At 40.6% G+C, this 27,927-nt stretch overlaps 1 protein-coding gene across 1 annotated transcript; it reads left to right on the forward strand.

Annotated features, from left to right (window-relative positions):
* LOC148028053 (ubiquitin interaction motif-containing protein) lies at positions 1-27,262 on the forward strand. The gene is made up of 7 exons (XM_087689748.1): positions 1-606; positions 681-759; positions 972-1,102; positions 15,166-15,292; positions 17,563-17,748; positions 25,735-25,806; positions 25,901-27,262. Exons 1-7 carry the CDS (start codon positions 152-154, stop codon positions 26,723-26,725), a joined length of 1,875 nt encoding a protein of 624 aa, XP_087545874.1. The 5' UTR covers positions 1-151; the 3' UTR covers positions 26,726-27,262.
* The last annotated feature ends 665 nt before the right edge of the window (positions 27,263-27,927 follow it).

Genomic DNA, 27,927 nt, shown 5'->3' on the forward strand with positions numbered 1-27,927 from the left:
CTTGTTTTTTTCGGCCTTTCCCTTCTTCAACAGTTCGACGATCTACCCCTCCTGACATTGCCGCTGCCGCTGCAATCCTCCCAGGCGCAAGCCCTGGCCTCACTGGCCGACCCATGCGCATTCTCCCCCGCGCAGCCCTAGCTTCCCCCTCATGGCAGATGCAGACGAGGAAGAGCTCCAGAAAGCCTTCCTGATGAGCTTGCAGCAGCCCGCACCTGAGGCCAAGAGAAGTAAGCCGCATGATGTTCCGCCGTCTTCGACTTCCATGGATGTGGATGCTGATGCAGTTGCCATTGCCGCGCGCCTGGTGCAGCGGGAGCTGCGTGCGGCTGCGGCTGAGCAGCGAATGCTGGCTTCGGCTCGCAAGGATCCAACTTCATCGAGTCCTCAGAAAGCACCTACAAGCCCTCAAAAGACTGCCGCAAGTCTCCAGAAGGCTCCAGTTGCTCCAGCGGTGAGTGCAACTGCGGCAGACCCTAACAGACAAAGACTAGTCAACATCAGCCAGGCTTTGCCACCTGCTGTTGCTGAGAAGCTCTTTACCATGGTGTTTGGCACAAGCGTTTCGAATGGCGTGCTTGCACAGTGGTGCAATCAAGGGTTCAGGTAGCTTTTGTTAAACACCCATGCCTGCATGGATGTCGGGGTGAGCGCTGAGCCTCTATTGGACTTTAATGTAGGTTTAGCCCAGACTCAGAGACTAGCCTCGGGCTTGTGCAACACGAGGGTGGGCCTTGCGGGGTTCTTGCACCTGTGCAGGTTAGCCTTGATTTGAAAACAGTCATTGCACGTGCCTCATTCTGAAGTGCCAGTATGGTCTTAGGGCACTGATTTTGAGAACTTCTCGTTCATAGTTTAGCCTATATGTGGAAACTGGAAACATACTCTCAGCTATCATGGCTTTACATTTTCTTGCATTTTGCCAGAATCAAGGAAATCTCAGCTAATTCTACCCTTTGTTAGTTATGCAGGCTCTGGTTCTCAAATACCTTCTGTTTGTACATGGAGCAGTTTCTGATAATTTGCCTTCCAAAGGCTCGGAGGAAATGAACCATGACGTTCTCAATCCCATGCTTGTATTCTCTGAAGCTCAAAGGACCAGGTATGGTATGGTTTTAATATTAGATTCTATTGTAAGAGAAAGTAAAAGATCAGAGGATTCTGCAGCAGTTCACGAACTGAGAGTTTGGCTTTTATACTGGACCATGTGGGCTATTTGCTGATTTTATGCTTTCAAATTAACTTAAGTTGTTTACCCCAGCAGGCTTTGATCAACTAGTTCATACTTGGTGGGGCTATGTTCTTCATGTTTGTTTCAAAACTTGTTTTCTTGGTTTGGGTAATGTTTATCTAGGAACTAGAGCATCATTGAAAGGAGAGAAGGGAGCTAGGGAGATAAGTGAGTAACACACACACACACACACACACACACACACACACACACACACAAAGTGATGAATGTAAAGTGCTTTCTTGCTTGAACAAGATAGGAGGGACATGACATGTGTGGCTCCTTTATATTCTCCATGTGTACATATCAAATGTGAGAGAGATGTTTGGCCTAGCCCTTGGCACCTCAAGTGATGCATAATATGCATGTGTGTAACAAGCTACTTGTCAAATATGATAATAATATCTTCATTGCACTTGGGTTCTCTGACAAACACAATGCATTTTAACAATAATTTTCGTTCACCTTGAGGGGGTGAGGCTTGATGGTAATGGGACCCCATGGTCTTATTGGTACATGGACTGGTCTAGAAGCAATGGATACCCATTGTGGGGAGGCGTTGGTTGACGAAGTTCGCCATGAAGAATTGGTTGTGTTTGTGGTGACAATTTAGTAAAATATCTTTGATGAATGCGATGAGCATTGGATACAAAATATGTAGCTCCACATGTGAAGCAAGTGCTCACATGGTTGGGTGACTTGTTACAAAGCCTATGGCATGTGTTGATTTCGCAACATAGTCTAAAAGGATTTTGCGAAGGTGGACCCTCTTCTTAAAGCATATCATAAGATTCTGGCAATAGCTTTAGGTGGGGCAGACGTTGGGCAGCCTGAAACAATGGTAAATGTAGATCTAGAACTCCGTGAAGAGGGTGTTGATGAGGTTGCCAAGCAATAGAGCAATCTTTTATCCCTTTAGAGGTTGTGCATACAGATTTATGCAGCCCAATGTGCACTTTTTCTTTGGGCTTGGCCGTTTTTCTTATGTTGATTGTGGATAGTTTCTTGAGATACGTTTGGGCTTATATCGTATAGATCAAATCAAAGGCATTTTAGACTTTTTGTGAATAAAATACTTTAGTGGAGAATGAGTCCATGTACAGGGTTTGATGTGTTTGCATCTTGATGTCAAAACTCACATATTTGAGTTTAACAAGTTTGGTAGGCAACATGGCATTGTGAGGGAATTTTCCAATATAGGTACCCCATAGGAGAATGGTGTAATTGAGCAATGAGTCTGCACCATGTATGATGTTGGAGATGGCTAGCTCTATGCTTGAGTACAAAGGGCTTTCACATACCCTTTGGGTTGAGGTTGTCACTGCATGGTACTCTCGTGCATATTCGTGTTTGTTTCCCTACAATTGCCATGCTTTGGAGACCTCATTTGAGACCTATTTTGGGGGTAAGCCCCTTCATGCCCATTGCCAAGTTTTTGAATATGATGCATATGTTCATGTGAAAGGATAAGAGGAAGAAGTTAGATGTAAATTCCAAGTGGTATATCTTCACTTGCTATAGTAGATAGATTGAAGATTATACTCTTTTTGATTTTGACTCACAAAAGGTGGTGGTGAGTCCAAATGTGTATTCTATAAGGATTCCTCCTTACTTCCTCGCTCTTCTTTCTTAGGTGATACATCATTCAATGATTCCTCTTCATTCTCTTCATTGAATTTTCTTATTCCTTTGGCCTCTAACGCCCTCCCCTTTCTTCTTGGTTATGCTCCCTTCTCCCTACTTCCTTGATTCCACCTTGCCTCTTACACTATCTCCATTGATGGTTTCAATAATTTGATTTCACCTCTTTCTCCTCCTTTAAAGCGGGTCTTGATTTTGGAGATCGTTTGTAGCTCTTTTAGGATACATGAACTCCAAAAGTGCTCGAGACTTCATGGCCTCCTTCATGATTGGTTCTTCACTATTCCATAGTGATTTTGATAGCATATATAGGATTCCAAAATTACTTATTTCCTACATGCCATTGATGGACTTTGGAGATTAGCTCATATATAGCAACTTCAACAGGAGCAGGGGTGCTTACTAGTGTGAATTATGCCCTTATTATCAGGATTATGAAGGATTAGGGGCCTACCACTATTTGGAAGACTCTTGCATAGAAGACATAGCATTGTGCTATGTAGGAGCTAGATTCAGGATCAATCTTGGGATTTGGTTTTGTCTTTTCCAAGAAGAAGACAATCGGCATTCATTGGGTATACAAGGCCAAGTATCGCATTGATGGATCCTTGGATGAGCATAAGGCAAGGCTTCTTGCCAAGGGATAGAAGGTGGGCTTGGATCATGGTTGGACTACGCATAGACATTTTCTTCATAGAACCTTTCATATGGAATCTTCCTATGTAAACACTGGTCAAGGGTGTCAAAGGTGGAGCAACGATGGAAGCATAGACAAGTGCTGAAACAAATTGTTGAACACGAGACAGAAGAGAAAGAAAACAAAAGGACACTGCAAAAAAGAACTCAAAGATGTGCTAGGGAAATGGAATCCATATATCAATCATGAGAATGATGCGTATAACAGTGGCGTCTCTCTCCAATAGGAAGACCACTTGAAGAATGATGATGAATGAATGGGAGGAGGAGGAGCCACTAAGTAAATAGACCCAAAATATGTCGACTATGGTAGTTGGTTGGTTGACATTTAATGTTGGTTGAGTGATAGAAAAGGCCACACAAAAATCACTAAAATAATGCCTAAAATGCGGATGAAAATACCTAGCATATGGATGAAAATACCTAGCCCATTTGGTATACACAAACTCACACATGGGCTGACAATCCTGCTAACACCCTCTCTCAAATTATGAGTGATCTGATACAATCTAATGATACAACGATAACGAGTCATCATAGTCCATACAACATAGAACCAGTAGAGTAGAACCATGGATACCTAAGTAGTGGGTGATCAAGCCACCACCAAGGTGCCTTGGAGAGAACCTGATGTTGATGTTGATCGTATGAGCTCCTAAAAATAGAAAAAGTCATAAAAGGTCTTTGTGTCCATCAACAATGTCGCATAGTAGCATACAATCCTGTCAAAAATGCCTTTGAACATATGTGATCATGGATTTCCCGCTTTTGGCCAAGACAACCAATGTGTTTCCTCATGTGAGCTCAAACTAGGAGCCAATCCCACTCTCTCTCAAAGAAATAGCCAATTATGAACTTGGATGTGATTTGAATCTGCAGTCTTTATTGAATCATGGATTTCCCGCTTTTGGCCAAGACAGCCAATGTGTTTTCTCATGTGAGCTCAAACTAGGAGCCAATCCCACTCTCTCTCAAAGAAATAGCCAATTATGAACTTGGATGTCAATTCTAGCTCCAAGATTTGAATCTGCAGTCTTTATTGATGTGTTAGGAACATCCCTCTTTGGAATGTGTGCATTTGTATACATGTATAGATAAGGCTCAATTGCCCTATCTCACCACCCTCTCCCTCTCCCTCTCCCTCTCCCTCTCCCTCTCCCTCTCCCTCTCTGACATTGGAGAGTCACGAGGGATGATTGCATCACCTAGACTAGAAAGTAGTAAAGAAAGGGGTAGTCAAGCCCTTCTCTCCATTTGAAGAAGTGGATCCTAGTCGCGGCTTGGACTTCCCCTTAGTTGAAGGATTAGAGTCAAAGTCCGAGGAAGAGGATTTCTCGTCGTAGGAGTCTGCATCGCTTCTTCTTCTGTTGCTCCTTTTTCCGTGAGGTTGCTAATTCCTTGCAATCCTTTTGTATAAGTGTCCCTTCTTACCATAGTGATAGCACCGGGCCTTCGACGACTTCTTGTCACCCCTCTTTGAAGTTGTAAAGGCCTCATTTGAACCTTCGTAATGAGATGGAAGCCTTCCCGGTAAACGCATAGATGCCTCATGCTCAAGTAGCATTGAGGACATATGTAATGCTCACAGGTGTAGAGGGTGTTTGTGCCCACAAAGCATTGGCCACTCCATTGAACTCTGGGTGGAGCTTGTAGAGTAATGTTCCCAATAGATGTGCCTCAGAAAGAGCATATTGCATGTGGCTTGTCTTGTACCTATGTAACACGGAGCAAAAATGTTTGATTAGTGTCCTTTGGCTTAAACTTCATCTGTTGAAGCTGTCCATAAAGGGTTACAATATGAATGGGGGAAGGTGCCTTGTACAACATTTAAAGTTTCGACCATATTTTTGATGATGATCGGCATGTGGTAATTGCTGGTAGAAGTTTCTTAGAAATACACCGAAGCAGTGCAGAATATGCATGTGCATCGTCCAAATCCCATGTAAGCACAACTTCCTCATGGTTGTCCTCATCAAAATCTTTTGGAAGAGGAAAAGGATGCTAAGGCTGAGAATTAGCTCCACATACAATGTACCAAATCCGCTTTTGCACAAACCAGACTTTCATCACAACACTCCATACAAGATAGTCAGGTCCATGTAACTTATCATTTGTAGAAGTGCACGGAGGATCATTTGGAGACGGGAAGAAGAGAAGATAGAGAATGGAAGGTATATATATAGAGAATATAGCCAAACCAACAGCAAAGACTTAACAAAATAAGAGTTCATGTGCAGTGTAACATAAAATCTGTCAGAAACAAAGGCCAATTGCTGCAAAATGAAGAAAAACCAGTAAAAAATTGCCATAAATAGCGAAATCGGCATATATACAAATAGTTGCCCAGCCATGGTTAGGGATAGAAAATGAAAAATGTAGGCTGATGGAGCATTTAATACAACAAACTGACGATTGCATGCTGAAATCCAAGTGTGGGGTGAAAATGAAAGTTGTTGGTCTAAGAAACGCAAGCTTGATCAATATGGGAAAGAAAGACCTGTAATCAACAAAAAAATTGCAGTTGGAACCTAGATCCTACAATCAGATACCATGTTAGAAGTGGTAAAACAATGAAAGCATAGACAAGTCTTGAAATAAACAATTGAAGAGAAAGAAAACAGAAGAACACTGCAAAAGAGAACTCAGAGATGTGCTTGGGAAATGGAATCCATGTACCAAATACGAGAATGACGCGTACAACAGTGGGTCGGTAGCTGTGTGGGCATTGCCACTGGCTCCTCTCTCCAATAGGAAGGGCACCTGAAGAAATTTGAATGATGATGATTGATTGGGAAGAGGAGAAGCCATTGAATAAATAGGGCCAAGATATGCCAAATATGGCAGCTGGTTGGTCAATATTTAATGTTGATTGACTAGCATAAAATGCCAGAAATGCCACACAAAAATCACTAAAATAATGCCTAAAATATGGACTAAAATACCAGACCATTTGGAATACACAATGCTTATGTAGCCAACGACTCTGTGTTGTACACGACTGTTTGGTGTTTGGTATATGGACCGTTTATACTTCCATTGGTGCATCTACTTTTGATAGCATTATGCCAATGCTGCCATACATGGGGTTATGCATATTACCAATCATATTTGGATACATTGGGCCTTGGACACCATGCATTGGTTGCTGCATACCATAAGGAGTTGTGCCATATATTCCCATATATGGTCGTGACCCAGCATAGCATGAAAAATAGCGCTAGCACCAAAGTATATTGGCTGCTCCATCATTGCATACATGCTCGGTTGTCCAAAATCCATTGGATTGACACTATCAAGATGGCCTTGCATTTGGGTATTCAATCCCATTGGTACCATTTGCTTTTGCTCATCCCTAACCTTGGGTGCAAAGAAATTTGAACTTTGGATGTTTCAAATGTTGTAAAAGGGCAGCTTCTCTTGGTATATGTATTGCTAAATGCTCATTATGTAGTGAAACAATGGTATATACAGCATTTGGGTTATTGCATTTGGGCATTATGGTAATGTATTATTAAAGTGGGAGCTGTCATTAATGCAAATGTATCAGACTTGATTCGTATATATGCTGTAATCAGTACATGAGACCGAATTTGCAGCTAAACATTTGCTTCTTGGACACCTTGGAAGTACAAGTGTATGTACTTGTTGTTACGTTCATCAACCTTGCTATTGGTTGAAAGCATTTAATACTTTATTGCTGAAGATGGTTGGTAGTGCATCTACATCTAACACAAAGAATCTCTTTGAGATTCGTAAATTTGATGGCAATGGCTTTGATCTTTGAAAAGATCATAAGCATGTTATGCTTTTCTACCTAAACAGTTTGGGAGAAACTCAAGGCTACTTATGAGAATACAACTCCTGTCAATCAAGTACATCTCATGTGAAAGTTGGTTAACTTAAAGCTTGATGAGTCTGAGCCTGCCTCAGAGTATTTGAATGCTTTTATTGGTATTTTGAGTTAGTTACAGGATCTAGGCTTGCTAGCTTTTGATCCTAAATTGAGGGCTATCTTCTTGCTCATGACTTTACTCGATTCATGGGAAGTATTGGTTGTGTCATTGAGCAATAACCCCAACTTGACATTTGATAGTGTGCGTGATTCTATTCTCAATGGCGAGATTACACGCAAGGCAAGTGGGGAAAATATGGATCAACCTACAATGTAAGAGGAAGAATTGAAAAAAGATCAAATACTGCAAATAAGAACAAAAATCATAGCAAAAGCAAGGAAAAACAACAAGATGTAAATTGTTATCAATGTGGTCGCAAAGGGCATAAAAAGCCTGATTGTAGGTACTTTAAAAGGGAACAAGAACGCAAGAGGCAGGCTAATGTAAAAGGCAAAAAGAATGAAAAGGATGGTAGCTCTATCCCTAAAGAGAGAGAAAAAGCAAATGTGGTATCTAGTGTTGTTATTGAGGAGATAGAAGAAGACAAAGATGCTGATTTGCTGGTTGCATTTTTAGATCCACATGCTATGACAGTGAAAGACATGAATATCTCTAAGACGGATGTGATAGATGCTTTGTTGTCAGCTCATGATGGTTTGTCACAATCGTGGATTGTTGACAACAGTGCTTCATTTCATGTAACTCCATCTTTGGAGTGTTTTTCTTCTTATGCAGAAGGTAATCTTGGAAAAGTCTACCTAGGCAACAATCATGCATGTGATATTGAAAGAATGGACACCATACACTTGGCTCTTGAAAATGGTCAGGAATTGATTCTTCATAATGTTAGATATGTACTTGGCATTAAGAAGAGCTTGCTTTCAATTGGGCAGCTAGACAACAAAGGTTACTTCACTACTTTCGATGGTGGAATGTGGAAGATATAGAAAGGGTCTATGCTAGTCACTAGAGGTAGTAAGAAGGAGACTATATTTTCTCTATTGCAAGGCACTTCTTGGAAAGTTTGTTGCAGTTGTTGAAGTGTAGTCACACATGGAGTTATGAGACAAGCGTCTTGGATACATGAGCCAAAAGGGTTTGCAGGCACTTTCTTCACTAGAAAAAGTTAATGTAAAAAACTCAAAGCTTGACTTTTGTGATGACTGTGTCTTGGGTAAACATGTAAAGAGTCCATACTCAGATGGAGCCTCTAGGAAGGCATGTATCTTGGATTTAGTCCATTCTGATGTATGTACCATGCCAATAAAAACTCATAGTGGTTTTTGTTATTTATCTTTTATCGATGACCATTCTAGAAAGCTATGGGTTTACTTGCTTAAGTAGAAAAGTGAGACATTGAATGCTTTTAAAAGGTTTTATGCATTTGTTAATACTCAAAAGTGTTTAAAAAATTAAAATGCATAAGAACAGGTAACAGGGGAGAGTATGTATCTAAAGAATTCAATAATTTTTGTGATGCCAATGGGATTAAAAGGGAGTTTATAGCTCCTTATAGTCAGTCATCTAATGGTGTGACTCAATGAATGAATCGCACGTTATGTGAGAAGATACGGTGCATATTGTCCACAACTAATCTTTCACAATCGTTTTGGGGAGAGGCACTTAAAACCGCGATGCATATCGGCAACCAATATCCACATCATGCACTTGAAAGTTGCATTTCTGAAGAGTTTTGGTTTTGCAAACTTGCTTCATATGACCACTAATGAGTCAAAGCTATTGAAAAATGTCACATCTAATGACTCAGACAAAAAGAAAGTGAAAGTTCAGCATGATCAGCCTCTTGAACAGCCATCAACCACTGAAAATTCAGCTCCATTTGGTGCTGATTATGATAATCAGCATATCATCATTGAGGTAGATAAAAATGGGCAACAAGGGGAGGATGTTGAAAGTTAGCTAGGGCAACAAAATTAGCATGCTGAAAATGAATTACAGCAGCCTGAAATTGTATTATAGCAAACACAAAAGAGGGCATTGATTTTTAGGAAGTTTTTTTTTCCTATTGTCAAAATGAATACTCTTTGGGTATTATTTGCCATTGTAGCATCTATGGATCTTGAACTTGATCAGATGGATGTTAGAATTGCATTCCTGCATGGTGATCTGGAAGAAGAGCTATACATGAAATAGTCGGAAGGTTGTTTTGTTATACAAGGAAAGAAGCATCTGGTATATGGTTTGAAGCAGGCTCCTAGACAATGGTATAAAAAGTTTGATGCCTTCTTAATGTATAAGCAGTGATTTGCACTTCTTTGAAACCCATGTGAGACTGTACATGAAATAGTCGGAAGATTGTTTTGTTATACAAGGAAAGGAGCATTTGGTATATGGTTTGAAGCAGGCTCCTAGACAATGGTATAAAAAGTTTGATGCCTTCGTGCTCTCACATGGGTTTCAAAGAAGTAATGCAAATCACTGCTTATACATTAAGAAGGCTGATGATGGAAGTCTTATTATATTTGTGCTTTATGTGGATGATATGCTTATTGCTGGGAAGCATAAAAGCCAGATTAATTCATTGAAAAAACAATTAAATTCAGCATTTTTCATGAAGGACTTGGGTGTAGCGGAACACATTTTGGACATGTGTGTGACAAGAGATAGAGAGCAACAACTTTTATTTCTCTCACAAGAAAAATACATTAGCAAAGTACTCGATCGTTTTTCTATGGTAGATACTAAGTCCCTTGGTGTTTCTTTATCACCATATCTTAAGCTTACCAAAGCAGATTGCCCAAAAGATGATAAGGTAGCCAGCTCCATGAAGGGTGTTCCTTGTGCTTCAGCTTTTGGTTTACTTATGTATGCTATGGGTGCCAACACTAGGCCCGACATTGCTCATGCAGAGGGAGTAGTGAGCAGGTTTATGTTCAAATCTTGGCAAAGTACATTGGGAAGTAGTGAAATGCATCTTATGGTACCTTAAGGGCACATAAAGAAAATGTATTTGCTATGGAAAGGGTATGTTAGATCTACAGGGGTATTGTGATGCAGACATGGCAGTTGACTTGGATACTGGCAAGTCTACTAGCGGGAACATATTTACCTTGACAGGTGGGGCAGTTTCTTTGTGTGCTAGATTACAAAAGATAGTAGCACTCTCTATCACTGAGGTTGAATATATTTCAGCCGCTAAAGATTCAAAAGAAGTTGTTTGGCTTGGTCGTTTGGTCAAGGATTTTGGGCTGCCCACCAAGACACCTGTACTTGGATGTGAAAGCTAGAGTGCTGTATGTTTGGCTAAAAATGCCATGTTCCATGCACGTACCAAACATATTGATGTTCGGTATCATTCTATCAAACAGGTTTTGGATGATGGTCTAGTCACACATACTAAGGTTAAATCATAGGATAACCCTGTAGATGTTCTCACTAAAAGTCTTGTAAAGGCTCAACATGAGCATTGCGTTAGACTTGTGGGAGTTGGTTAGAGGTTCGCTTAGGACCTTGAAGTGGGAGGTTGTTGTGTGAAGGCCCCTTGTGCTCTCCTGTGTGTATATTACTTTACACATGTGAATTCACCCTTGTGGGTGTAACTGTACCATACCCTAAGTATAAATACATTCTTTTATTCTATGTGCACCACATTGGTACATACCTATCTGTCTATTCTCACTCTCACTCCACACTCACTCACTGTTCACCAAACTCCTGCTGCACCTCAATTGATGTGTGTACTCTCTTTGCTTTTGCTCAGCTCATCATGCAGCCCATTCCTATCTAGCCCTAGGCAGCTTGTTTTCAGCCATTGCCTTGCTGTTTGGAGGTCTCCATCTGTTGCATGAGCATAGCACTTAATCAGTGTGTGTTTTCAGCATTTGATGCCAAGCAATAGGCTGTTGCAATCTCTCCCACCAAGCTACTGTTGCAGTGCTTGCGGTTTTGTTGTCCAACAAGTTGTCTACATCCGCAAATACCTCTCTTATCATCGCTTGATAGCTCTCTATCTCGAGTGATTAGTTTTCAGCCTTCTTTGATGGTACATTGTTGCGTTTATCAAATTTTAGCCTCCGATTGTTGTATTTTGGTGACCAGCCCGTTGCCCTTCATTATTCAGCACTCTCTCACCTCTCACTAGTTGTTACAATACTTGGGATCTCCGATGGATGTCACTCTCCGACACTACATTGGTTTGCCCTTGGGCAATCTATACACTCTTACATTCATTCACTTCAGAGTTTCTTCTCTCTGTGTTTGTCTTTGTGTTTGAGTTTTAATTTTTTGTGTTTTGTGTTTAGGGTTTGAGTTTTGCTTGTCTCTATCTTAGTCCTTGTGTTTCAGTCTTCGTTGTATATGTCGTGTTTTCTCAGTGCAAACCCTAGCATATCTTCACTGCATTTACTGCAATAGTAGAATGTGTATGGCTATGTAGATTGTTGGTTGATCTACAGATTTCTTTGGAGGGTCCTATACACATTCTTCTTGATAGTCAGAGTACTATTGCAGTGTCATGGAATCTTGTGTTTCTTGCTTGCTCGAAACACATTGAGGTACATTACCATTATATCAAACAGAGATGCTATGCACTAGAGAAAATTCTCTATTGTAGAAATTAATTATGAAATTCATGATAAAGAACTTCTAGCTATTGTGAACTCCTTGGAGACGTGGCAACACCTACTTCAAGGCATCCCTCATAAAATCACTATCTATATGGATCACAATAATCTAGAATATTTCATGACTTCTTGTGTCTTGAATCGATGCCAAGTAAGATGGAGTGGTGTGCTATCCAGATTTGACTTTGTCATTATCTATAGGCATGGCCACCAACAAGGAAAGCTGGGTGCTTTATCTCAAAGAATGGCCACCAACAAGGAAAGCTGGGTGCTTTATCTCAAAGATCCTACCTTGCACCAAAAGAAGGTGATGAAGCCCATGACCAAACGATCTCAATGACCTTGAAACTTGAGCAACCGATTTCAGTTAAGGGCAATTATCAGCAAAGCCTTAGAGACTTTGGATTCTTATCAAAGGTGAAGAAGGAAATTACAAAAGATTCATTCACCAAGGACATAAGGAGGCAATTACATCAAGGTCAAGAACAAACTCAAAGGGATTTTCAGGACATTGATTGGCTACTCTATTATAAAGGACTCCTCTACGTTCTTCTTGGTTCTTTGTAAGTGGACATACTCAAGAAGAGACATGATCTCTCCTTAGCAGGGCATTTTGGATTTAACAAGACAATTGGGTTGGTTTGAAGGGATTTTTGGTGGTTGCAAGTGTAAAACTAGTCAAGGACTTTGTGCGTTTTTGTGACATATGCAATTGAGCTATAAGTCCCTTGTCATCGACCTCATGGCCTTCTTCAACCATTATCTATTCCAAGCAAGCCATGATCATCCTTATCCATGGACTCCATTGTTGAGCTGCCTTCTTTAGATGGTATGATTGTATCTTGGTGGTGGTTGATTGGTTCACAAAAATGGCACACTTTATCCCAACAACCAAGAGTATCAATGGAGAAGGGATAGCAAGGCTCTTCTTGGAACATGTATATCGGCACCATGGGTTACCGGATGATATCGTCTGTGATTGTGGCCCTTGGATTTATATCAAGGTTTTAGAGAAGTCTCTTTAAACTTCTAGGAGTATAAGTGAATCTTTCTTTAGCCAATCAACCATAGAGTGATGGACAAATAGAAAGAGTGAATCAAGTTTTGGAGCAATATCTTAGAGGCACAATGAACTATCATCAAGATAATTTGGTGGATTTATTATCCCTTGTTGAGTTTGCATACAATAAATCCTCTCATACCTCCACTCAATTCACACCATTCTTTGTGAAGAGTGTCAACACTAGTTGTGAGACTCTTGCGAGGTAAGTCCTCTTCGAGTTCTTGTCTTGTATTGAGTCTTGTCTTGTAATCATGTCATGCTCTTATGAGCATTCTCTTGTAATTGAGTTATCTCGCAATCGAGTTCTAGTTCATTTTCTCTTTCATGTTCTTCTCTTATAAGTTGTGGGAGCAATCTCCTTGCTCTCGAAGAGTACTTGTCGTGCCCATAGCAAAAGGCACTTAGACATTGGGGCTTTTTAATCCTAAAGGCACTTCTCTTTACTTGCATGCATTCATAGACAATGATTGGGCTGGTTGTTTTGACACGAAGGTGTCCACTAGTGGTAATAGTTTCATGCTTGGTGATTCATGTGTTTCTTGGTTGAGCAAGAAATAGTCTATAGTGACCACATCTAGCTGTGAAGTTGAATATAGGGCAGCATTTACAGCCACATTGGAATGTGTATGGCTTAGATGCCTTTTGGGCGATCTTAGTATGGGACAATAGTCACCCACTCCTATCTATATTGATAGTCAGAGTGCCATGGCAGTTGCGAGAAATCCAATGTTCTCAAGCAGTGGAGATTAGCTTGGTTTATTGCTCTACACAGGACAACTTGGTAGATGTGTTTATGAAAGCTCTTTCTAGAGAAAAGTTTGAAGCTTGTCGCAACACTCTAGGCTTGATACCATTTGGGGATCGATTTGTCTATTTCCTATATACATTTACATCATTCACTCGAGGGACATTTGTTACACTTATCATATTCCTTCAAAGTTCTAGTGTGAATGCTCCCTTACCTTCTAAGTGGAGCAAGTTTTTTTTTCTTGTGTGCACCTATCAGTGTTGGGTGTGGTACCTAGTACCTTAGGGATTGTACTTTCATATCATTCTCACATAGTGGCTGTGACCTTCTAGCACTCCTCTCTCGTTGTTCACTTGTTCATCGTGAGTGTGTGCGAGTGTTTGCGTGCTGGTAAACCCTAACCTAATAGACCTTGAAAGTTTTTGAGACTCATGCTTTTGTGATTTTACAATGTTTGGTAATATCATGTATGGTCATCAAATCTCTTCCAATGTTACATGCATACTGTATATTGTTGAGGAATAGAAGTGTTTTGGTGTAGAATGGTATTACCCTTCATATATGACTAATATTAAAATATTCCTTTAAATTGGCATAAAATTCATTTCACCTTTCTGCCTTGGATCCAAGCTCTGTTCCATGGGTCTGAAATTGTGTCTTCGTTTCCCCGTTTCCAAAGCTCCAAGCAACTGTGGTGGCAGGTGGATCCAACTGCATTAACGGCAGCTAGATTGCCAAGTCAGATTGGTTGTCAATCTCATTACTTATGTTGCTTGGCCCTGGGTAGTGCCAAAATCAGCAGCAGTCTGTTGGGAGCGTGTCCGGCTGCTGGTCACATTTGCTATTTCATGTGAGGACATTTGGATATAGGGTCTTCAATTGCTGCACACAAACAATTTGGTAAACGCAGGATATTCATGTAGGCATGATCAATCTTCTTATGAATTGTGAGGGTTTGATGGTCCAAAATGACAAATTCAGGCTTGACCACTTATCCTTCAGACAGAGAAAGTAATGTTGTAGCATCTCAAATGTCTTTCAAGCAATATGTTAATTTTTTGAAAGATAGCAAGAGGCATTTGCCAACAACTAGTTAATGCTGTGGTACAAATAAGTCTGACCTTGACTGTTGCAAACTTCTTTTCTTTATAATACTCCTAGACTTCATAGTGATGGTTCAGGATAGGTTATTGTTGGAGAATTGATGCCACCTGTCTTCATAGCTATACCGATATTTTTTGATGATCCAACCTTCTGTTGTTTTCTTTATGCCTGTGGTGGCTCAAAAAACTGCTTTCTAAATGCTGTAGGGGCCTGGTCTCTGCGATGGCCGAAATCTTGTGGCTGGCTGGAGGCAAAAAGAGAAGTGTTGTAGCTGTGCTGGACGTCTCAGGTTTTTTAGCAGAAACTGGTGGGAAAGAGGCACATGAAGATGAAGTATTTATCTTGCACTTGTTTCTTTGTAATCTTGTTTGTATTTTGTTTTTCAAATTAAGATTGTTGGCTGAACATGAGTGCTCTGGTTTCGTCCTACTGGGAAACAGTGCTAATTTTGCTTACTAACACTGCAAATTTGACTTTAAATGCTAGAAAATGAGAAATGCAGTAACTTTTGTTTGGCCTTAAAACTCAAATTATATGGCATTGCAATTGACACTCACAGTATAATGAGTTCATTGTGTAAACCAGAGATTGATATAAGCGAAGCTTATGAAAAAATGCTTGCATATGAATATCATGTAGCTCCTCATTTGGTTCATCAGCACTCAACATGTTTCTCATTTAGAGCACAGAGTTTGACAGGGATGGTGAAGCTCTGCTGTAGGGGAATTTGAAAATCTTGATACTATAACTGATAGTGCTGCATCTAGCATGGTTAGAATCTTCATGACACTTGAAAAATAGCGCATTATCCATGTGATGATCTATCATTTCTAAGATTTGAAGCTTTGGTTATTGGAGACCCTTTTTCTACTTAAATTTGGCCTAACGTTGATTCTAGATGTTACTTCACACACAAAGGTGTGAATGTGTATACATGCACGGATGCTGCACCAGCATGCATGCACACAATGTAGCTAGGAGTTCCGAAAATGGGATGTTTCATATGGGTTTAATATAGATGAAGTGGTTTTGTACAACTTTAGGAGCAACGAGAAGGTTCATGAATTATAAAGGTCACATATCCATCAATCATGACGAATCAATGAATCGTGAATCAGCGAACTGCCATCATACTGTTTATAGTTAAATGACAAAGTAACTACTACCAAAGCTCTATAACAGGCTGTAAAAGTAACAGTGCCAAAGTAGAGGTGCAGAAATAAACATGTTTTAGAGAAACCCATTTGTTTTGAATGTTTTTTGGAAAAGCCAGAGTCATAAGATCAATACGTTTTGTACAGGTTCAAAGCATGTTTCTATGCAGTCACACAGTGCATGTATGTTACACAGAAATGGATTTATGTTCCTTTTGCAAGTCCATGTTTCATTATCAGTCTGGATAATAGTGTGCACATACATTCGTATGCACTAACACACATTGTGCATGTGCATGTGCATGTGCATCCTATACATGTATGTATGTAGCTTTTTGTATATATTATCTCATGGAGGTGCTTGTGTATGATTGTATGTAGCTGTTTGTATATATTATCTGTGGATATGCTCGTGTATGTTTGTATATATACTTAATGTGCATTCATGCAGGTATGTTTGTGTATGATTTGACATACTTAATGTGCAGTCATGCTTGAATACAAATAGAGAAGCTGCTAAGCATAGTAACATCTTATGTTCATAAGACCTTGAGATCTTATGAACATAATTGTATACTTAATGTGCATTCATGCAGGTATGCTTGTGTATGATTTGACATACTTAATGTGCAGTCATGCTTAAATACATATAGAGAAGCTGCTAAGCATAGTAACATCTTATGTTCATAAGACCTTGAGAGCCAATTGCATACTCGTCCGTTACATAATTGTAATTGTTGTCTGTTACAAACTTGTAAGTGTTCTAATCATTGATTGATGGGTAGCTTGTGAGCTGTAAGTGTGTTGCTTTGTGTTACCTGTCTGGGAGATGGTTAAATTACGCTAGGATAACTCATTCTTTCCACATCCTGAAGAGATTTCCTTCATCAAGGTTCAAAATTTGTTCTGGCAAGTTGGCCCCAAATAAGTTATTCAGAAATGTTTGGTTTTAGGACACTCCCCTTTCTGTAGGGGCAAAAATCTGGTAGCTCAGGACCCCAAACTGACTTCTCTTAAGAGCTTCTAAATATAGAAAACATGACATGGACTTCACATCTCTGATGTCTCATAGTTTGCTTCTGTATTTGTGTCTGTGTTTTTTGATTGTATATCTGTGCATGACCTCACTGATTTTCCCTGTACATGTTTAACATGTGTCATGGCCTAGCTGTACTTCAAGCCTCATTTTCCTTAGTGTTACTTCAGCTTCATTCATGTTCCTCAGTCCTCATTTGGAGCTTTCTAAAACGAACTTAATAGGATAACCATATTTTTTATATTGAGCTTGGAAGAACATTGGAAATTTAAATTTTGAGTGCATAAAGGACAGTCATTACTGAAAGTGATGCGAGGATGAAAGTAAACCTTTCTTGAAGTGTATTACATGTATTTGAAAGTGGATGTGTGGCTAGACCCTGACCTATTTTCCTGGCATTTTTCTACCTTCAGATACTCGGCAAAGAACTGGATGGTGTATCTTTGCAATCTGCTGCAGAAGTGCACAAGATTGTGAGAATATGTACATTATCGTCTATGGCCACATTGCTACAGCAGCTCCACCTTTTGTTGCCAGGTTTTAGGAGTCGGATGGGTGCTTTGCTGTTTCTTTTCTCAGCACTTCTATCAAGAGGATTGGTATGCATTATTTTGTTTTTAGATTGATCAAAGATAGGCAAAATATGCAGCTTGCTGATTCAAAAGTATATGTTGTTAGTATGAAGATATCCTATAGTAGGATATTGGCAGGTGTTTGCGACCTTGATATATGGCAGTGCTTTTTAAAGCGCTGAGGTTGTTCTGGGGCTTTCTAATTTCAAAATGTTATCTGCTGATGGCATATGGTGAAGCACATACCTGTGATTTTAAGTTTAAGTTTTATGTGTATTACTTCTGACTCTGACATCTGTAATCAAGGAATCAATAATATCTTTAGATGCAAACTTTTGCTAACACTTTACTGACTGCTAGTAGCACCCTATGGAGGATCACTTGGTTGCTATATCTTTTCAGATGGAATTGTTGGTGATGTCTAAGCTGATCTTCAGGGATGGGAAGCAAGAAGATCGTTCTCAATAATCGTATGGCACGAGTGGGCTAATCTTTTGTTTTTGATGAGTCGTAGGGGGTTGTTGTCTTCTTGCACTAACAGGAGACCTTTTCAGATCCCTCGAGGTTATGGCTGTGAAGATATGCTAGGGTTTGCACGCAGGAAACACAACATGTACGACCAAGATTGAAACACAAAGACTTAGATAGAGAAGTAAAACTTAAACCCTAAACGCAAAATGCAAGACACAAAAACTCAAAACTCAAACATAGAGAGAAGAAACTCTAAAGTAAATGAATGAATGCAGCTTGTAAGGGTGTCCCAAAAAATTAGGGTTTTGGGGGACCATTGAAACTCTGTTGAACCGTGCACCAAATTTTCATTTTTCATTAATTAAGCGTGTTTTGGGGCTATTTAAAAATGCTAATAAACTATGAAGCATGTTTTAGCTCAACACTCCTTGTCAAGCCAAAAACTAAGCTTAAAAGGGAAGACGTGCAATGTTTATCCTAAGGTGTCCCACCCCAAAGTAGCAAAGGGATCATACAAAGGTTCATGTTGGCTGTTTAGTGGCCTACCAAGACTACAAAGGTGATGATTATCTTACCAAGGGAGTCCAAGTAGTCACTCCAAATAGGGCAGGGCATCGGATAAAGGGTGCTCGTCGATTGCCCAGTGGTCTACTAAGCCCTACCAAGGTTGATGGAATCACATTGAACTTTTTGGTTTTTTTGTTTTGTTTTTTTGTGATTGAAAGTTAATTATAGGGGTGGTGGCCGATTGAGGATCATGTGGATGAAGATAATTAAATATCCCTATTGGAAAATCAAGGTGTCATGATGGCATCAAGAGAGATGTTGCACGATCCTTCGTAAGAGGGAAACTCTCCATGTTAGTAGAAGAGCAAAACTTCAAGTAGATGAAACCATGAAAGGAGAGGCACACATCTCCTCTCTCTAGCTTAGGTTGGATTAGTGCAAGCGTGTATGTAAGTGCTATATTGAGATACAAAATCTTGTAAAAGAGATAAAAAGTCTGCAAATATAAATGTGAGTAGTGAGATGCTCCAAAAAAGAAAATTGAAAATAAAAGAAAGCAAAGCTAAGTGTAATGCAATGAGTGTGTAAGTACGTAGCGGAAGTCAAAAAAGAGAAAGGCTAAGTGTGTGGCCACCATCGCATATGGTGAGGTGGAGAAGTGGTCTTAGGAGGTGCGGTGGATACCCTAGGAATGGATGCGCAAAGTGTGCTAGGTGAGCCACTAGCAAACAATCAGCCAATCCTTTAAGAGTAATGGAGTCACATGTCCAGTAGTCATTGGGACAGATGGAGCAAATGATGCACCAGCGGAAGGTGTAGGCCGTTGGGACAGATGAAGCAAACAATGCACCAGCGGAAGGTGTAGGTCGTTGGGACAGATGAAGCAAACAATGCACCAGCGGAAGGTGTAACCCCATTGGACTAGCTAGTCAAAGTGGAGATAGTCACAACAGTTTGCTTGGTTTTCTAGGAGAAAGATCTTGGGCCTTGGTACGATCCTCCTCATTTACATGGCCCGAATTCTAGTAACGCGTGCAAAATTTATTTTTCATGGGAATTTATTGCCAAAGAGGTCGTGTATGTTTGGTCCTATCAAAGAAAGTGGTGTTACTTTTATTTTGGCTTGCCTTCGCATCTTGTGAGTTCTTGTTAGCGTTGGGTTTCCCTCCCAAAGAAATGGCAATCAAAATTGATCTCTTTGAATGGATGTGTGTGGAGGACTTGTTGTGTACTTGATCGTATAGCCTCACGTAACGCAAGAACTGGGACTAAAACTTGTAGAAGGTTGGCAATTGAGGTAGTGAGATAATGTGCTAGATAAAATAGAAATATTTGTTGAGCAACTTGTTCAAGAAGAACGTAACTTAATCGCCATTTGACTTCGAGGAGCCAGTAATGGCAAACTTGGCGAGTAACCGTCGATATTTAGTCAACTTGACTTTCAAATCATTCCCTTTTTTAATTGAAAACTCTTGAAGCTTAAAAGCGAGATTGATACGAGCATGATCTCGTACCGCATAGTGGTCAATGAGATCTATCCAACGCTTAGATGTGAGGGGAAAATGTTGTAATTGAGAGTGGAATTTAAGAAGCAATCCTTGCATTAAGTTAACATTGGTTGTGGCATTGTAGGCTCTCCATTGATGATGTGATTAGTGTGAGCTAATTGAGGGTCTCGGTATAGGCTCGATACCAGTGATGAGGTCCCAAAGTCCTGAGATTCAAGCACTTGTTGCATGAAATTCAACCATGTGGTGAAACTCAACTTGTTAAAACGAATCTCATCCATGAAGGGAATTTTGGTTGTTTGTAATAGGAGTAGTGTTAGGAGATAAATAAGATTTGTAATGGAAGTTGGGTGAATAGGGAGGACAGGAGGGTAGAGTGGAGTATACTTGGGAGGTAACCCTAGAGTCCCTACCATGCATATGAGAAGTATGCATAGCGGATCCAAATTTGGGAAAGGGTGAATTGGAGGGGCATGGTAACTACTTGAGGAGCCCATGGTGGAGGGATAGGGATAGGAGGAGCAGAGGATGGAAATCCCTACGTAGGAGTGGCCCAAGGGATGTGGGACGACAATCCATCAGCAAAGGATAGATATCCTTGCGTATAAAGGTCGAATGGGGGGTTTGTGAGTGTTCGAGGGTAGTGAGGGGGATGCCCATCACAACCGTCCTAGAGTGAAAGAATGTTGTAAAGGGGGGTGTCTGGATTCCCCTAATGATGTACCAAGAGGTGGAGTGATTGGAGGATAGGTAGATGGTGGAATGGGAAAAGAGAAAGTGTTAGGAGCAGAGATGGAAGATCCAATTCCTAGTGTGCTTTGAGCAGAAGTGGAATGTAGTTTAAAATTTTGGAAAGAAGATGTGAGGGCTGAGTGTAGTGAAGGGGATGCCCATCACAACCGTCCTAGAGTGACAGAATATGGTAAAGGGGGGGTATGTGGAAGGTATAATGTTAAAGGGTGACATTCCCCCTAATGATGTACCAAGAGATGGAGTGATTGGAGGATAGGTAGATAGTGGAATGGAAAAAGCATAGTAACAGGGAACGGCTGTCTTGAGGCCTTGGAATGTGGGAATGTCGTCCTGAACAGATGGGCCAAATGGAGACGCCAAAATGGGACGGGGATGTCCCTTGTCCCGTCCCGTACCCCGTCCCCTTGTCACGTCCCTTGTTAGGGGATGTTTTTAACAGGGTTTTTTTTTGGAGTGGGTGCCTTTTAGGGGGTGGTTTTTTTGTATGTTCTTTGGTAGTATACATTCACCCACACAGACAATAAGATGGGACCAGTTTTGGGGATAGGGATGGGAATAGGGACGGGGACAGGAATAATGAATTGCCATCCCTTGTTACCATGAGAGGGGGCTCTAACATGGGGATGGGAAGCTACAAAATGGGCATCCTCTATAACTATGCCGACACATCCATCCACCACATCACATGCATACATTTTCAAATGCTATTTATGTTTGCCGTTCCCTCTTGCGTCCCACCCCTTTTCCCTGTTCCTTGCTTTTAGTTGTTCCCCGACCCCGTCCCTGTCACCATTCCCATTCCCCGTTCCATGTTACTATGGGAAAAAGAGAAAAGTGTTAGGAGCTGAGATGGAAGATCCAATCATTAGTGTGCTTTGAGAAGAAGTGGAATGTAATTTAAGATTTTGGAAAGAAGATGTGAGGAGATCAAAATGTGTAAAAGATAGTGGTGGGATGGGAGGGAGTTGAGAAGTGTGTTTTACATGCTCAAATGAAACAGATGGTAGAGATATGCTTGATGAAGGTTGTCTGCTTCAAGAGCCTCGTCTTTTAAAGTTAACATATTGCAAACCATTCAGATCATGTACACTAAAAGGAGAAACAGAAGAGGGTTTTTGCTCATATGACTCAAAAGGGTTATACAAACCTGACATGAGGCTTGGCTATGATGAAGGAGATGAGTTGCCAAACACGTCGAATGTCATGGTCCCTCCAAGATCAGAGATATGGCCAATCTTATCAATCCATCCAAACGGAGTAGTAGCACTCATTGGTAAAGGTGAAGGTATGTTTGCCTCCTCCTCAAGACCATAACGCCTTCTTAGAGTCCCCAATGAAGGAGAATCATGATAGGGCATCATAGGATTCCTAGAAGGTGTCTGAGACATTATGAGTTTAGAACTGAGTTGTGTGTGAGTCTCGCACAAAGACTAGTCTCCACAATCACCGTAGGATACTCTTTAGAAGAGAATCGACTCTGCACCATGTGAAGATATGCTAGGTTTTGCACTAATGAAGTACATCATGTACGACCAAGATTGAAACATAGACTCATATAGAGACAAACAAATTGAAACCCTAAATCCAAAACGCAAAAACTCAAAAACTCAAACACAAAGAGATGAGACTTTGAAGTGAATGAATGTTGTAAGTGAATGTAAGTGTATAGAATGCCCAAGGGCAAAGCAATGAAGTGTCGGAGAGTGATGTCCACCGGAGATGGATCCCAAGTGCAGTCAGAGATGGGAGAGTGCCAAGGCAAAGACTTGTCAAGCAACAACAAGAGAGGTGTTTGCTGATGTAGATGGCTTGCTAGACCTCAAAAACGTAGGTATTGCAGTAGTTGCTCGGTGCAAGAGATGGTAGTAGCTTGTCACTTGGCACCAAATGCTGAAAACGTAGATTGATTAGATGGTAGGGTGATGTAGCGGGTGGAGACCTCCAAACAATAGGGCGATGGTTGAAAACAGGATGCCTAGGGTTGGATAGTGATGGGCTGCAGGTACATGGTTGATGGATGAAATTTGCATGGTAGAGTGAGAAACTTGCACTAAAGGATGGGGCTGAATGGTGAGCAGCTTGTCTATTTATAGATGTTGAAGGGTGTCCCAAAAATTAGGGTTTTGGAGGACCATTGAAATTCCAAATTTGTGTTTTTCATTAATTAAGCGTCTTTTGGGCTTGTTTAAAAATGCTATTAAAATGTAAAGCATGTTTTAGCTCAACAATGGGGACTTACGGGACTAGCTTTTGATGACATTGCAACCTAGAGAGCCCTTCCTTGCCCTTGATTTGATCATCCGTGGCAGGATTGGGATCTTACAGGTCAACTTCATTTGGAAAAGACTTCGGCTGATCAAGTGTATCACCTTATGATTAAGGACCACCATTGGTTGGTTGCCAAGGCCAACTGGGGCTTGCATAAATCTCAAGATTGGTGGAAAATGATTGTCATGGAGGTTTAGTTCAACAAGATTCCATACAAATGCAAAGGCTTCCTTTGGCATGCCATGGTTGGTGGAATTCCTCTTGCTGCAACACTCGAAGAATGCCGGATTTCCAATGGCATTTTTTTTTCTCTCACCAATGCGGAATCTTCTTGGCACCATTTTTTGTGTCCCTTGGTGTGGAAAATCTGGACTCTTTTGTTTGATATTTGGAGGGCTGTGGTCGGCACATTGTTGTGCCCATTTGATTGCGTCTTTGCTCGCCTAAATACTCCACTCTGGCACAGCTGCAATGAAAATTCTGTTCCCTTTCCTCCATTTCTGGGGCTGTTGGTATAATTAGATGATCGAAATGCTTTTGTTTTTGATTCCACGTCTAGGGTTTAGAGACACCTTGTTAAGCTGAAAGGTCTCCTACATTGGCAGGTGGACCTTATTCAGCACACTAATCTTCTTTCCAAGGAGGACTTGGTCCCTTGGCATATGGCAATTTCCGTTGTTTCTTTGCCATGACTTTTGTACTCTTTGAGTCATTTGACTTTTTGTATTCTTGTAGTCATCTGATATAATATAAATTACTCATTACAAAAAAAAAAGAGAGGGAAGGAGTGAGGAACAAAGAGGAAGATGAAGATGAAGATTGCAATGTGTGGAGTCTCTTTCTAAATGGTTGCCAAGTGCCCCTCTTGCAATGCCATGTTTTCGATAGTGGGCCCTAGCTAGGGAATTTTCCAATGTTGGAATGTGGTCAGGAAACGCAGCTGGAATGTTTCTTGTGCTGGGAACCCATTTCCTGTCCCTGTGTGTTTCGAAATGACTTTCATAGTACCCATTCTGATTGTTCCATGTTGCTATACCTGCAGCCCTTCCCTTAACTGTCACCCTTATTCCTTTGAAAAGTTACTGTTAGACATGCTTTCAGAAAACAAGCCAGGAAATGGATTGCCTGTGGACCTAGAAGGAGTAGGTCATACTAAATATAGCTGTTTCTTGCACTCTGGAGTTATCTTTCATCTGAGTGTCACGTTTTGCCTTGAATCTTGTATATCAAGGCTTGTTCAATGCACAGGTTTGCTTTGATCAGGTCATCATTTTCTCAGGGTTATAGCCAGTTTGCACAAGGATAGCTTTTTACAATGGACCAACTTTTTATTCGATCTTAAGTTCAAGATATGGTCCTTGTTTAAGCAAACATACAAATTCTTGGTTGTCCACAAGCAGTGCATTATCAGACGAGGATACATGCATGAACATCTCATTTTGGATAGGTGTGGAAGATGATATATCTCAGGGGTAGGAAACAAGCAGTTTTCTTACTTGTGCAGCTCAAGGAGTGTTTTATTTTCAGGATTCAGACCAGGATGCATGCACATATGGCATTTGAGGTGGGATGTGGAATACAATATTTGGGATATGATAGATGGAGGTAGAGACAAAGGAGGACTACATCAACAAATGTCAGCAGATTTCCTAAATCCTTGCAAAGGACCATTTGGGACAGCCATCGCATTGGTCATCTGTATTCGCCAATCTCATATTGGTGGGTCATTTTGACCCATGATGGACGTTAATGTAGGGCATTTTGACTTATAGGAATGCCAGTTGTAGGCGTGTTTACGTTAGATAGCACATGGGGCAGTTGTATTCTCATCATTTATGTTTGTAACTTATTTTGACCTGTAGTAATATGATTGTGTGTTTGTGCGTGTGCGATAACAACTAATCGGTTTATAATTTGCATTCTAGTCAGCTTTTAAACCCCATCTAGGAACTGATAGGGGCTGTAGAAGAACATTACTCAGACCTCTGATACTTTTGACCACTCTCTCAAGTCTGGATGGAGTCTAGTTTTTATCTTTTTCTCCAACCCTCACTGTCTGCATAGTTGAAATTTGCCATAGAAACAGCTTCATATTTTGAATTCTAGCAACAAAAACGCTAAATGCCAACAGGAGAATAAAAACTGAGAGCTTTTCTTGTCATTTAAATGTGCCAAAAGCCCAAATTGGTATGAAGAATTCTACCAAAACTCCAACGGTTAGTCTTTAATGCCCTTTGGCTATTACCTTTACTTTACAAAATTTGATTCATGAGTAGATGGAACTTAAACAAATGAGTAGATGGCCTAAGGTCTTTTAGTGGAATGTGCCGGAAGGCCATGGCAGCAGTCCTATAAAAGCAATTTGAGACTCATTTTTGCAACATGTCTAGTCACATCCACTAAAAGTGTAAAGCAAACAATTGCTTTTAGGCTTGTTATAACTAGTCTGATTCTCTTTTCTACTGGTCGTTGATTCACTGTCTTCTAACTTATATATGATGAACAGAATGCTGTTGAGTCTGACAGGGATGATCCTGGGCAACCCTTGGTTTCCATGCCATTTGGACATGCCTCTCAGGTGATCTTCGTCTTCCCACCAAGTTTAGCAATTTGTATATGTGCTTATGGAAAGAATTTTGTCTTTCGATCTTAATTGTATTCATAGCTTGCAGGAGATTGTGAATCTCTTAATATGTGGACAAGCTGTTTCCAATGTGTTTGATGGAAATATGGACCTGGGTGGAGGGATGAGGCTGTCTGGAATTCCCAGGAATGTTGAAGTTGGATTTTTGACACTTTTGGAAGCACATAATCTCTGCAAAGTGGGGCAGTTCTTGAAATGCCCCAAATGGCCTATCTGGGTGATAGGCAGTGAATCACATTACACAGTCTTATTTGCCCTACATTGTAATGTACAAGATGAGAATGAACTGGAAGATAGAGAAAGGCGCATTCGTGAAGCTTTTGATGCTCATGATCAGAGTGGTGGTGGTGGTTTTATAAATGCAGAAGCCCTGCAGCGGCTTGTTCAAGATTTAAACATCAGTATGCCTAGAGAGACACTTGAGAACCTGTGCAGCAATGAAATTGTGGTGTGGAATGACCTTTGGCAAGCATTGCACCAAATTGAGAAGAACAGTGGAGGATTGAAAGATCCAGATGTTGTGTCAGGGAAAAGACATTTTGAAGTGTACCACTTCAATGGCATTGCCAAAACTGTAGCAAACAGTTCTTCCTCAGCCACTGAGATGGTTCACCAACGACCCAGATTAACAAAGTTGAAAGTAACAGTACCTCCCAAATGGACACCGGAAGAATTTATGATGGACTACACTCCAGCTAAGGGAGGTGATGCTGGAGGATCCATGGATGCAAACAAGTCAGACGCTGTGCCTAAGGAAGAGCCATCACAACATGCCCCTTTAGTAGATTGTATAAGGACGCGGTGGCAACGAGCTATATGCAACTGGACTGGTGATGCACCAAGCATTGTGTAATAAAACTGAAGTCTCCTTGCTTCTGAAATTGAGATTTTTCCGCATTTAGGAGATTTTTCTGTTGCCTTTGAGTAGAGCTGATTGAAATTCCTTTCAATGATCTTCAACGATCTTCCAATTACAGAAGCTGTATCCCATTCCAGTGGATTATGTGGATCAAGCTGTGGGTTAACCCTTTCTCATGAATTATGGTATGTCTTTTTGCTTTTAAGAGGTAGGTGACTACTCAGGCGGGATGTTTCTCTCTATAGTTTTGAGGTATTCAAGCTCTACCATTTTACACACAACTGCCAACCCAGTTATGATAGTACATGGGGATTCTGGCAGAAGGTTCCAATGTGAATGTTCAGAAGCCTCTATGCACCTGTACTGCTTTATATCTTGACACGTGGATTTCCAGACCTGAAATTGCGTCGTGTGATAACCCCTCTTGCTGTGGATGTTGATGAAAATTGGACAGCTGTTTTTTGTGTCCAGAATATAGAGCTCACTGCATCTTATTGACAATCTCATTAATAATTCATAATTTGTTCTCTATTGGGGAGTCCGTTGTAATTTTGTTACCTGATGTCTTATTAAATGCCAGTCGAGTACACTCCAAAGCATTGCCAAAGGACTGGTGCATGTAAATCAGATTGCCTGTGGACTCCCATTCAAAGTGTGACACATCTTTCTGTAGTTGACAATCAACATTGAAGTCTCTACTTTTATAAAGGTTGAAGTTGTTGGACAATTATAATGTCTTGTGGTTTCAATTCCTGGATGCAGTTAAATTTGAACGAAAACTCATCTTGATCATACTCTTCCTTGTGGAACATTTTTCTTATATTGTCTGCATTCATGATGTATTTCACATGCTAAGGAAATTGCTACGTAAGAGGCCTGGGCAAAGACTAGATGAGAATTACTGAGTGTACAAATCTCAACATGCTCATCTTTCAAATAGGATCTGGAACTTCTACAATAGAAAGACCAAATGAGTGTATTTCAGATATCCAGAAAAACCTCTGCTATCATGTACTCTCAGCGTAAAAATTTGACAATCCCATTTGCTGGAGGACTGTTTTAAACTATGTTGTGCGTTTATATCATTCTTGAATATAGAATGCATCTTACACGTGCATTCTATGCCTTGCAGTCTACAATGTAAGAAAAAACAGTTTGAGCAAGTATATGGAGTAACGATTTTGTGGATTTTGAAA

This window comes from Lygodium microphyllum, chromosome 12 (assembly GCF_053477565.2).
Source record: "Lygodium microphyllum isolate KBCC chromosome 12, Lygodium_microphyllum_v1.1.10, whole genome shotgun sequence".
Lineage (NCBI taxonomy): Eukaryota > Viridiplantae > Streptophyta > Polypodiopsida > Schizaeales > Lygodiaceae > Lygodium > Lygodium microphyllum.

Bases quoted from the DNA above. Each gene is read 5' to 3' on its own strand.
- LOC148028053 (XM_087689748.1), top strand. From the start codon at position 152: ATGGCAGATGCAGACGAGGAAGAGCTCCAGAAAGCCTTCCTGATGAGC. The intron at 1,103-15,165 runs GTATGGTATGGT...TAAATGCTGTAG, and splicing joins TCTGAAGCTCAAAGGACCAG to GGGCCTGGTCTCTGCGATGG. The intron at 15,293-17,562 runs GTATTTATCTTG...TTCTACCTTCAG, and splicing joins AAGAGGCACATGAAGATGAA to ATACTCGGCAAAGAACTGGA.